Source organism: Hyla sarda, chromosome 6, assembly GCF_029499605.1.
Source record: "Hyla sarda isolate aHylSar1 chromosome 6, aHylSar1.hap1, whole genome shotgun sequence".
NCBI lineage: Eukaryota > Metazoa > Chordata > Amphibia > Anura > Hylidae > Hyla > Hyla sarda.
The window spans coordinates 243,241,944-243,254,301 of record NC_079194.1 but is presented as its reverse complement, the minus strand read 5'-3'; the positions used below and the strand labels follow the sequence as shown (position 1 = coordinate 243,254,301).

Here is a 12,358-nt window from a genome sequence, read left to right as displayed (position 1 = left end):
TTCAAGTCTTCTTCATACTACAACAGCTGACAATTGCCTGGTGCATACTCCTGGTTCAGAAAAGTAGTTGTCACTTTGGGGGAAAACTAACTGGCTTGCTAATATATTACTTAACATTATGGAAAAATAGCTTGCATAGGAATTTGTACATTTGTAGTACTGACATTTCTATCTCATACATGTATCTAGTTAGACAGAATATAAAATATAAATAAGTATTAGACCCCATGTATACAAAGTCTTAATCTGGAAAAGATGTTGTTTTGATAATCTCCTTAACTACCCTCGTGCTATGTCTAGCATTTACTCACCGGCTACCAGCTAAATCTTCTTTTCCCAGTCAGGCTGAATGTGCGTCCTGTTCAGTTTACGTCTTACATCTAGAGTTTATGTAATATGTGGTGGTGCTGAGATCCCTGGACCAAAGCATTACCTTCCTACAACAAAAGTTCAGGATATTTATGAGATAACCTCATGGATGTCAAGTACACATATGACTATTCCCCAGCTTAGATAACTTGCATACATAGACTATTTGGGTGCAGCATAACACTTGGAAATGTAGTATTAAATGGTGATTTTATAGTTTCTCTCTAATATACTGTCGGGAAGATAATACATTGCAAATACTTTTCATTTACTTTCTTGAGCTAACTGGACAAGGATCTTCACTGGGGGGAGGTTGGGGTGCTGTTGGGGGGGGGGGCAGGGGTGGGAGCTGTAGAACGTTGCCCCACTTTACTACTTATGAATAATGCTGAGAAAGTTAGCTGGAAATGCACATCCAGGGGAAATCCCTATATTAAAGTCCTTGTACAACTTTTCTTCAATGTTACCCCTTTGGCGACTTTTGAGACTTTGTTTCTAAAGTGGGACTCACTTTAGAAACAGGGACTCGCTAGACAAACCGGCTTAGATTTTTCTTGAAGACAGGACTAGTAGACTTGTTGCACTTTAGGCTAACTAACATGCTGTCTGTGCTAGACTGATGGCATGGAACAACCACCTTGTTACGCCTAGCGCTCCGGGTCCCCGCTCCTCCCCGGAGCGCTCACGGCGTCTTTCTCCCTGCAGCTCTCCGGTCAGTCCCGCTGACCGGGAGCGCTGCACTGTCATGGCCGTTGGGGATGCGATTCGCACAGCGGGACGCGCCCGCTCGCGAATCGCATCCCAGGTCACTTACCCGTTCCCGTCCCCTGCTGTCATGTGCTGGCGCGCGCGGCTCCGCTCTCTAGGGCGCGCGCGCGCCAGCTCCCTGAGACTTAAAGGGCCAGTGCACCAATGATTGGTGCCTGGCCCAATTAGCTTAATTGGCTTCCACTTGCTCCCTGGCTATATCTGGTCTCCTCCCTTGCACTCCCTTGCCGGATCTTGTTGCCCTTGTGCCTAGTGAAAGCGTTTTGTGTGTCTAAAGCCTGTGTACCAGAACTTCTGCTATCCACCCTGACTACGAACCTTGCCGCCTGCCCCCGACCTTCTGCTACGTCCGACCTTGCTTCTGTCTACTCCCTTGTACCTCGCCTATCTTCAGCAGTCAGAGAGGTGAGCCGTTGCTAGTGGATACGACCTGGTCACTACCGCCGCAGCAAGACCATCCCGCTTTGCGGCGGGCTCTGGTGAAAACCAGTAGTGACTTAGAACCGGTCCACTAGCGCGGTCCTCGCCAATCCCTCTCTGGCACAGAGGATCCACTACCTGCCAGCCGGCATCGTGACAGTAGATCCGGCCATGGATCCCGCTGAGGTTCCCCTGCCAGTTGCCTCTGATATCACCACGGTGGTCGCCCAGCAAGCCCGACAGATCGCCCATCTAACCCACCAGCTGTCGGAAGTGTCCACCATTGTGCACCAACTTCAGTCGCAACTTCATCAGCAATCATCTCCTCCGCCAGCTCCTGCACCCCCTCCGCAGCGAGTGGCCACTCCTAGCCTCCGCCTGTCCTTGCCGGACAAATTTAATGGGGACTCTAAGTTTTGCCGTGGCTTTCTTTCGCAATGTTCCCTGCACTTGGAGATGATGTCGGACCAGTTTCCTACTGAAAGGTCTAAGGTGGCTTTCGTAGTTAGCCTTCTGTCTGGAAAAGCCCTGTCATGGGCCACACCGCTCTGGGACCGCAATGACCCCGTCACTGCCTCTGTACACTCCTTCTTCTCGGAAATTCGAAGTGTCTTTGAGGAACCTGCCCGAGCCTCTTCTGCTGAGACTGCCCTGCTGAACCTGGTCCAGGGTAATTCTTCCGTTGGCGAGTACGCCATACAATTCCGTACTCTTGCTTCTGAACTATCCTGGAATAATGAGGCCCTCTGCGCGACCTTTAAAAAAGGCCTATCCAGCAACATTAAAGATGTTCTGGCCGCACGAGAAACTCCTGCTAACCTGCATGAACTCATTCATCTAGCCACTCGCATTGACATGCGTTTTTCTGAGAGGCATCAAGAGCTCCGCCAGGAAAAAGACTTAGATCTCTGGACACCTCTCCCACAGTCTCCATTGCAATCTGCGCCTAGGCCTCCCGCCGAGGAGGCCATGCAAGTGGATCGGTCTCGCCTGACCCTGGAAGAGAGGAATCGCCGTAAGGAAGAGAATCTTTGTCTGTACTGTGCCAGTACCGAACATTTTTTGGTGGATTGCCCTATCCGTCCTCCACGTCTGGGAAACGCACGCTCGCACCCAGCTCTCGTGGGTGTGGCGTCTCTTGATGCTAAGTCGGCTTCTCCACGTCTCACGGTGCCTGTACGGATTTCTACTTCAGCCAGCTCTTCCCTCTCAGCCGTGGCCTGCCTGGACTCTGGTGCCTCTGGGAATTTTATTCGGGAGTCCTTAGTGAATAAATTCCGCATTCCGGTGACCCGTCTTGTCAAGCCACTCCACATTTCCGCGGTCAACGGAGCCAGGTTGGATTGCACCGTGCGTTACCGCACGGAGCCCCTCCTAATGTGCATCGGACCTCATCACGAGAAAATCGAATTTTTGGTCCTTCCCAATTGCACTTCCGAAATTCTCCTTGGACTACCCTGGCTTCAACACCATTCCCCAACCCTGGATTGGTCCACTGGGGAGATCAAGAGTTGGGGTCCCTCTTGTTCCAAGGACTGCCTTAAACCGGTTCCCAGTACTCCCTGCCGTGACCCTGTGGTTCCTCCTGTATCTGGTCCCCCTAAGGTCGTTAGGGACTCTGTCTGCCACAGGAAATGCCTCTCCCCCCCTCCCAGTCCCATCAGGCAAGCCTCTGTGTCCCCTCATGGCTCCCGTCCTTGTGTCTCCCTGCCCCGTGCCAAGCTTCACCCTCTGCCCTCCCTCCCCATTCCTACTCCTGCTGTACTGCCTGCCATTGAGGAAACCATCCATTCCTTCCCGGTGTCCTCATCCCAGGGGAGGCAGTCACCGGACAAAAAAAAGGGGAGACCTAAGGGGGGGGGTACTGTTACGCCTAGCGCTCCGGGTCCCCGCTCCTCCCCGGAGCGCTCACGGCGTCTTTCTCCCTGCAGCTCTCCGGTCAGTCCCGCTGACCGGGAGCGCTGCACTGTCATGGCCGTTGGGGATGCGATTCGCACAGCGGGACGCGCCCGCTCGCGAATCGCATCCCAGGTCACTTACCCGTTCCCGTCCCCTGCTGTCATGTGCTGGCGCGCGCGGCTCCGCTCTCTAGGGCGCGCGCGCGCCAGCTCCCTGAGACTTAAAGGGCCAGTGCACCAATGATTGGTGCCTGGCCCAATTAGCTTAATTGGCTTCCACTTGCTCCCTGGCTATATCTGGTCTCCTCCCTTGCACTCCCTTGCCGGATCTTGTTGCCCTTGTGCCTAGTGAAAGCGTTTTGTGTGTCTAAAGCCTGTGTACCAGAACTTCTGCTATCCACCCTGACTACGAACCTTGCCGCTTGCCCCCGACCTTCTGCTACGTCCGACCTTGCTTCTGTCTACTCCCTTGTACCTCGCCTATCTTCAGCAGTCAGAGAGGTGAGCCGTTGCTAGTGGATACGACCTGGTCACTACCGCCGCAGCAAGACCATCCCGCTTTGCGGCGGGCTCTGGTGAAAACCAGTAGTGACTTAGAACCGGTCCACTAGCGCGGTCCTCGCCAATCCCTCTCTGGCACAGAGGATCCACTACCTGCCAGCCGGCATCGTGACACACCTTCTTACTAACAGGCCCGATATTCCCTCCCCCTTTCCCACCAATAAAAACACTTCACAACATCTCAGTTTTATGAGCTGGGTGATGGTCACAGCTTGTTTATTAAAACATAACCATAACTGTATCTACTGTAAACACTTCAGAAACCCTGCATAGCAGCAACTTTAACCGTAACTGATATCTCACCACTTCAGCCGAAGCAGTATGTCCCGCCGTGTCCTCGATGGACATGAATGCCAACGGCCCTTTACCTTCACTGACGATCTTACCACGCCAGCTGTGACTGCAAAGGACCTAAAAGAAAGGACAAAAACAATCAAATACAAAGGAAAACAAAAGCCCAAACTAATCACCTTCTTTTTTTCTTAAACAAAAGTCGTCTCGTAGAAAAACATTTTATTTTATTTTTTTAAAGGGGTAGCAGGAAAAACCAACGGGCCCCACAACAGGGACCGTGGCAGCAGAAACACAAACCATACAATGCTGAAACACAATAGGAAGGGCAGGTGGGACCTTCAGATGCTGGTGAGTACAAGAGGAAGAGCCAAGGAGGGAATAATATACTCTCTGGGCGTACACTATAGTCCCCTCCCAAAGTTACAAAAGTAGAGAAAGAAAGGAAGGCGCCTCATGTGCGGGATCAGTAGATCTTGCAGGTGGGGGTAGGGGACGGTGATTCCCAAGCCGCTTACCAAAGTTGGTTGTGCGCCCACACACAACAAGGTTAAGAGCAGAATAGATATGGAAGAAGGTCCACTGCAGCCCTCCTGGGTGAGAGTAAAATCAAAAACGAATGACCAGGGAGTCAGGAGTTTGTCTGGCGCAGAGAGGAACCATCAGGCAGCCAAGTAAAATCAATGGATTTATTAGTGGATTTATTGTCTGCGCCAGACAAACTCCTGACTCCCTGGTCATTCGTTTTTAAAGTTACAAAAGTGGGAGGGATAGCTACCAGTCCCCCTGCTGTTAACCCTTAGTGTCCCTGCAGTCAGGGTTACCTACTCCTCAACGGCCAGGTAACCTCCAAACGCACTAAAGGGAAATTGGAACCACCTCTTCCCAGGCTAAGTGGGTGGAGTTTGGGAAGATTCCTGCATTGATTGGCTAAGAGGTTTTTTTTGCACATTTTGCAAATGTAATTGTTAACCCCTTGCTTGCTGTAAAAATTCATTGTTTGCATATTTTACCAAAGAAATACAAGAAAAGACATATGCAATACAAATAAATACAGTTATATACAGTTTCAGCAATTAGAAGGCACATTTTACTGTCAAACAAACCTTATCATACCTCAGCCACAGAAATAAAGTTCGGCAAAGCAGTTAGTAGAGCTGTACTGGGACACAAACTGTGCCAAAAATGGAAGAAAGAAGAGGTCTGGAGCAAAAAGGACTTAGTTTACATAAAATTGTGGCCTGAGAGCGAGACTGCTCTACCCATCGTGCAGGCACATATGGAATCAGTGCTTGTAACACAGAGATCATTTGGCAGCCCTGCCACAAAGTGTTATTGGTCAGTTGTATTAAGGTAGGTGGAGTGAAGTGTGTCTGTTGATATTTTAGGTTGATGGATGGAAGGTTTCGTTGCCACTGCCACCACTGCTCTTTAGGTGCCAACATTAGACGGCATTCAGTCTCCCTGATGTACCAAATATTGGGTTAAAAAAAAGACTGCACATATTTATTGCATGATGTGATACAGAAGCACAATCTAGTTAATAATTTTGCATGGAGGTATACTTTGCATTGGAGCTTTCTTTATGCCCAACTTTTGCTGTGTAGGGGGCTGCCTAGAAAAGATTGGTCAGAATGCCAATACTGACTCTTGTCCACTACTTAAAGTGCCTGCAATGGGTACGTTTGCATCAGAATTGGATCACCAAAAAATGATAGAAAGTGGCCTGGTGTGATTAAATACATTTTCTTCTATATCATGTGGATGGCCAGGAACATGTTTGTAGCCCAATATGCACTATAAAAATATGTTCTAAGCAATGTTCTATTGGGAACCCTTGGGTTTTGGCATTAAGGTGGATGTTATATGCCACATATCCAACCATTGTATGGAAATAGTCACCCCTTCATGGTAGCAATATTTCCTAATAGGAATGGCCTCTTTCAGCAGGAAGTACCACTCCACTGCCACAATGCAGAAATTGTTCAGGAATAATTGTCTGAGGAACATGACAGAGTTCAAGGTGTTGACTCCAGATGTCAAACTGATTAAACATCTGTGGGATGTGCTGGGAAAATTAGTTTGATCTATGAATGTTCCAAATTATACCTTATAAGATTGCGGCTAAGGTCTTTGTGCCAGACACCAGAATGTACATTTAAAGGTCTCAATAGGTTTAGAGGCTTGTGGCACCAAAAGCGAAAAATACTCCATTAGGAAGGGACCCAAGTCCTCCTGCTTCACTACATCGGGGATACCCCTCACTCAGAGGTTGTTCCTGCATGAGCGGTCCTCCATATCTGCCACTTTAAGGCTTTCCACTTCATCTTTTAAATCCCTCACTGAGTCTGTTACTTGGTTATGAGCTATTGACTGCTGATCCATTTTTTTCCTAAATTTGAGAGGTTTGTATGCCTAGGCTTTGAATTTCTTTTTGTATATCCCCCACGGCATTCTGGAAGGTGGTTGTAAGTGAAATATGTAATGAATGCAACATTTGTCACATAGCAGCTTCAGTAATTGGTGGTGGAAATATCAGTTTCCTTAGGGTTAGGTAAGCTGTTCATTTTAAATAGTGGTGAAAGGTTCTTTGGATTGAGTGGCTGTGTAGGTGATTGAGAATTAAACAGCAAACTGGCTTCCATAGGTTTATTAAAAAGCTCCTAAAAAAAAAAGTACAAGAGGTAAAAAAAAAAAAAAAAAAAAGGGGGTCCTGGTTATGGCTGGAGATTTGAATATGTCTGTTTGGCCATCTATGGACTCTACCACAAAAACAACTAAACCTGAACCCACCCCCTATGCTAAGACAATTAGCCAATACCAGCTACTAGATCCCTGGCGAGTTCAGCACCCTGGGGAGAGAGATTTCACATTTTACTCAGCTTCCCATCAAATGTACTCCAGAATTGACTTTTTTTCTGGTAGAAAGAACCAATTTACACAAAGCGGAGGCCTCCTCCATAGGTATATTATCATGTTCAGGCCATAGCCCGGTTTTCCTCTCACTCGCAGAACACATGGCTTTTTTATATGATACAATATGGCGACTTAACTCCCATATTCGAAACCATCCAAACTATCTTTCTGCCTTGATAGAAACAATTAAGAACTACTTTCTCTGATAATGACAATGGAGCAGTATCAGGTTTAGTAATGTGGTGTGCTCATAAAGCTACGATTAAGGGCCACTTAAAAAAACTATTTTATCACAACTAGTCCCGGGGGCTCATTAAGGAATTTATTATGGTCATCCAGAGTATGCCCAGGCACGGGGAAATCGAAATATCCCACAATTGTTGCATCATTACGGACTTGGAATCTCCCGTTGATTAAGGATAGGTTATTACCTTTAGCTATTCCTGACCTCCCTTCGTCAGTTATACAAACCCTCATACCCAACTCTAATTATAGCAACTGGGAAGCACTGGGTATCAACACATATAAAGACAAGCTAGGAGTAGAAGGACTGGTGCCATTCGAGGAATTAAGACAAAAATACAAACTACCAAAATCTGATTTTTACAAGTTTTTACAGTTGCGCCACTTTATAGCTACCATTAATTTACCAAACAAGGGTTCAGTCTCATTAATAAGCTCTCAATTTTTAAGCCAACAAAGTATGAAAATATACCATTCCTTAAAGTTTGGACCAGACTGAATACATTACTGCAATAAAGGGGAAGATGAATTGGGTCGCTCCTTTTCCAACACACAATGGGCTTATACATTTACAATAAATTGCAAAACATCAAGTTGTATATCCACAGGCTTTAAAAAATAAATTCAAGTCAGACAAGTATATGCTGGAGGTGTAACCAACAGATAGGCACATTACTACATGTATGGTGGGAATGCGCCCAATAAAAGAACTGTGGTCACAAATTCACTGTAAACTTTGCAAAATAGTCGGCTTCGTAATCCCCTGGGGCCCGGAAGTAGCCCTGCTGCATTAATGTTTGGACGACATTTCTATTTCAGACACCACAGTGATAGTAAACTCTATAACAATAGACAAAAGTAAAATCGCTGCTAAATGGAAAAGCACAGAACTCCCTAACATTAGTGGCCAGGCATTAGTGGGGCTGCCTGGCCACTGGGTCACTCCCCCCGTTGGGCATGGGGTCTCGGAGCCAGTGGTCGCCGCCGGGGGCTACGCCAGTGTCAGGTTAGGGACCCACTCTAACGAGGTGGCCTTGACATGGCGAGTGAGCTTGTACTTTTTGATCAAAATGTATACTAACAACCTGTTAGTTTTTGAAATTATGCTGAGAAGCAAGTAGATCATATTACAAATGGTGGATGTGCGGCTGTGTTTCTCTTTTTGTGTTGCACATTTGTAGTCTCTCCCTTCTTCCATGGCCAGCACTCCTCTCCACCCATTTGGCCCAGGCGTTTTTAATTACCAGGAAAGTGCATAAGGGTTTCCTCCTACTATTCTCCCAGCCCTCTGGCAGTGAGCACATGGTAGGTTTCATGCTGTTGTGGTTCTCTGTGGCGGCCATTGTTTCTGTAATGCTTTGTCTGTAGGGTGGAGCTGCTTGGCCACTGGGTCGCTCCCTCCGTTGGGCATGGGGTCTCAGAAGCAGTGGTCCCCGCCGGGGGCTATGCCAGTGTCAGGTTAGTGACCCACTCTAACGAGGTGGCCTTGACGTGGCGAGTGGGCTTGCACTTTTGGATCAAAATGTATACTAACAACCTGTTAGTTTTTGAAATTATGAGAAGCAAGTAGATCAAATTACAAATGGTGGATGTGCGGCTGTGTTTCTCTTTTTGTGTTGCACAACTCCCTAACATTAGTTATTTAATCGATGCAATGCACTGGGTTTGTCAGATGGAAAATACTATAGCTTCAATTTGTAATATCCATTCACATTTCCTAATAGCATGGGCTAAATGGCTAGTTTTTAAACCCCTAGACAGTTAAGCAACATTTTCACAAAAAATAGATAAAAATGTAAAAATTGTATATCCCACCCCACTAATAAGTGAAATGAGCCTGTCAGGATTGTTATATTTCTTTTTTTATGTCCTATGGTTTTATGTTAAGTGTTTCTGTTCCTTTTTTTTTTTCTCTTTAAATGTCAGAAAATCATTAAAATAAAGAGTCAAAAAATAAATAAAAGTTTCAATAGGCCCATTTTTGTCCATTCATCCAGAAGAATAGAGTTGAGCAAATTTTAAAAAATTTTGGTTAGGCACGCAATCCGAAAAAGTTTGGTTTGCGGTGGACAGTTTGGTTTGCTGTGTGAATCAGCAATAAAAGAGCCTAGGGTATGTTCACACTGAGGAATTGGAGAGGAATTTCCACAAGTAATTCTGCTCGCTTTTTCCTCTCCAAATCATTCAGCAGTGAAATCCCCATAGAGCTGTGTAGAATTTCTGCCCCTCAGTTCACACTGAGGAATTTCCTCAAGCAGAATTCTGACGAGGAAGTCTGCTCCGCTTGAAGAAAGAACATGTTCTTTCTTTCAGGCGGAATCAGCATCGTTCTCCCATAGAGATCAAGTTATTTTTTTGGGGGGTCAGAAGCATTTCCACTCGGAATCTGAGCGGAATTGGCGCGGAATTTCCGCATGAAAAAAAATTTTTATGAATAGAAATACTTGATACTCCTCCTCCGCATGAAACCTGCATTTCCGTGCGGAATTCCGCGCCAATTCTGCGCAAATTCCGCGCGAAAAAAAACTGTGTTTTGTGGCGGAAATCTTCAGCGTGATTTGCGCCCCAATTCCTCAGTGAACATACCATAAGAGCTTCTATATGTATAACACTGTTGGGGTAACCTAGGAATGTATTCGAGAAGTTTTAAAGTGATTTTAAGGCTAAGTTAATGTCAAAGTTACTATCACTTTCCGCTCACCCCCACACATACCTTTCTCACTCTGTCACTCACTCTATGGAGTAATTCTGCTCCTAGGTAGACAAACCTCATAGGATTACAGACCATCTACTTTACCAGGTTTAGTATAGGGGCTGTTCATGTCATATTTGCCCATAGTGCAGCCATGTTGAGGTGGAGCGCCCAACAAGGATGTCACTAGGTCAGTCTTTACTGTAATTAGGTTATTATGGTTCTTTAAAAGATTAAATTAAGTCTCACCCCCTACATCAAGATCTCATTCTGTTATTTTTCTGATAGACTATAGAGCAGACTGCAAAGAAAGCACTGACTAGGACTCACAAAGGGTCATCTAGTACAGAAAAAACTTTCCCATATGACCTATGGGGAAGGGGGGTGTAGCTCCGCATATACTTATGGGAAAGAGGGGGGGCAGCTCTACATATACCTATGGGAAAGGGGGGGGGTAACCCTGCATATACCTATGGGAAAGATGGGGGTTGTAGCTCTGCATATACCAATGGGTTACCCCCCCCCCTCTCTTTCCCATAGGTATATGTAGAGCTGCCCCCCTCTTTCCCATAAGTATATGCAGAGCTACACCACCCCCCCTCTTTCCCATATGTATATGCGGAACTACACCCCCCCTTCCTCATAGGTCATATACCTATGGGGAAGGGTGTAGCTCCGCATATACATATGGGAAAGGGGGGGTGAGTGTAACTCTGCATATACCCATGGGAAAGGGGGGGTAGCTCTGCATATACCTATGGGAATGAGGGGGGTGTAACTCTGCATATACCTATGGGAAAGGTGCCCTGGTTACCTACCTACCTGCCCTTTTATTGTGCAGGACACCAAGGAGGGCATTATTACAGTTTGTGGGCCTATAGATGGAAAGATTGTAGAGGAGGGGAGGGCACTGAAAAAAGTCTGACATGTTTTTCCTGCAGATGTTAAGAGATCCACATGGCGGTCTTATCCGGACAGAGAAGAAAAACAAAGAGGACACCGCTGATCAGAAAAGACGTAATTGTGAGTCCCAAAATGTAACTGTAATCACTTATATGGTATACACATCCTGTGTACAGCTGATATCTACCACCATATGGTCCTGTATATAATCACTTATATTGTATACAGATCCTGTATAGCATACTGGTCTGTGTATAGTAGTTTTATTCACTAAATTATGGCGGTATTATCCAGTTATTGTGTGGTGGTATATATATTTACTCCTTGTATACCAGTATTATTGGTCATGGAAATTTACCTACGTTAAAGTGTTTCTTACATATATAAATTTTAGTTTATTGTGTGTGGGATTTGGGTGGAATAAGAGCGTGGCAGAAGATTGACGAGCTGCAGAGCCTAGCAGGGGCCCTTGCCTTTTTTTTTGGTCCGGGGGCCCCGAGTGTTGTCAGTCCGCCCCTGGGGGGAGGGGAGGGAGGGGGTGTAATTGAGGGGGGTGCATGTGTGTGTGTGTGTGTGTGTGTGTGTGTGTGTGTGGGGGGGGGGGGGCAAACAAAGGGTCCGCCCCGGGTGCCAAATGCTCTAGGTACGCCCATGCCGCCGGCGCATTAATAAATATATATCCTCAAGTATAATGTTCTCTCACAGCACTGCCATCTATATATATATATATATATATATATATATATATATATATATGTATATATATATATATATTGTGGCAGTGTGGCAAGGAAAGGGTGTATTTCCTTGGCTCACCCTGCAGAAGCTCTCACCTGCTTCTTAAGTAATGAGGCAGGAGGGAAGGGAGGTGTATATGAGATGGAGACTCAGTGTAATGGGGGCTCTTCCTAGGAGACAGCATGTGGGCTGTAGGGAAGAGACAGAGCCTGCTGAGGAGTACACAGCCCGAGCTATGAGGGGCTCAAAGAGAGTGAAATGAAGTGTGAATAGAAGGTTGCAGGGGACATATGTTTAACCGGCTGAGGGAAGCTCAGCGGTTGGTAGTCAGGACAAGCTGATCTGTTTAGTCAGTGACCAGACGGTCTAGGATTTTGTTTTGTTCCTGCTTTTTGTTTATTTCTTTCCCTGCAACCTGTTTAATAAAACTGGCAAGGTGCCAGATTTGCATTATAAGCGTTTGTTTGCTGGTTTATTGAGAAGAAACGCATCCTGTGGCGTGGTCCAGGACTATCCCAGAGCTAATCCCCAAGACGGATCATCACATTTTGGTGGAGGA

The 12,358-nt window shown here is 46.3% G+C and overlaps 1 protein-coding gene across 2 annotated transcripts in view; it reads right to left on the bottom strand.

Annotated features, from left to right (window-relative positions):
* The window catches only part of SYT8 (synaptotagmin 8), a 153,894-nt gene that overhangs the window by 72,431 nt on the left and 69,105 nt on the right, over positions 1-12,358 (bottom strand). For both annotated transcript variants that reach the window (XM_056526837.1, XM_056526836.1), the window contains one exon: positions 4,320-4,427. Coding sequence is in view for 1 of the 2 variants with exons in the window: in XM_056526836.1 (XP_056382811.1) it covers positions 4,320-4,427 (108 nt within the window). In the remaining variant the exon portion in view is untranslated. The remainder of the gene's footprint in view (positions 1-4,319; positions 4,428-12,358) is intronic.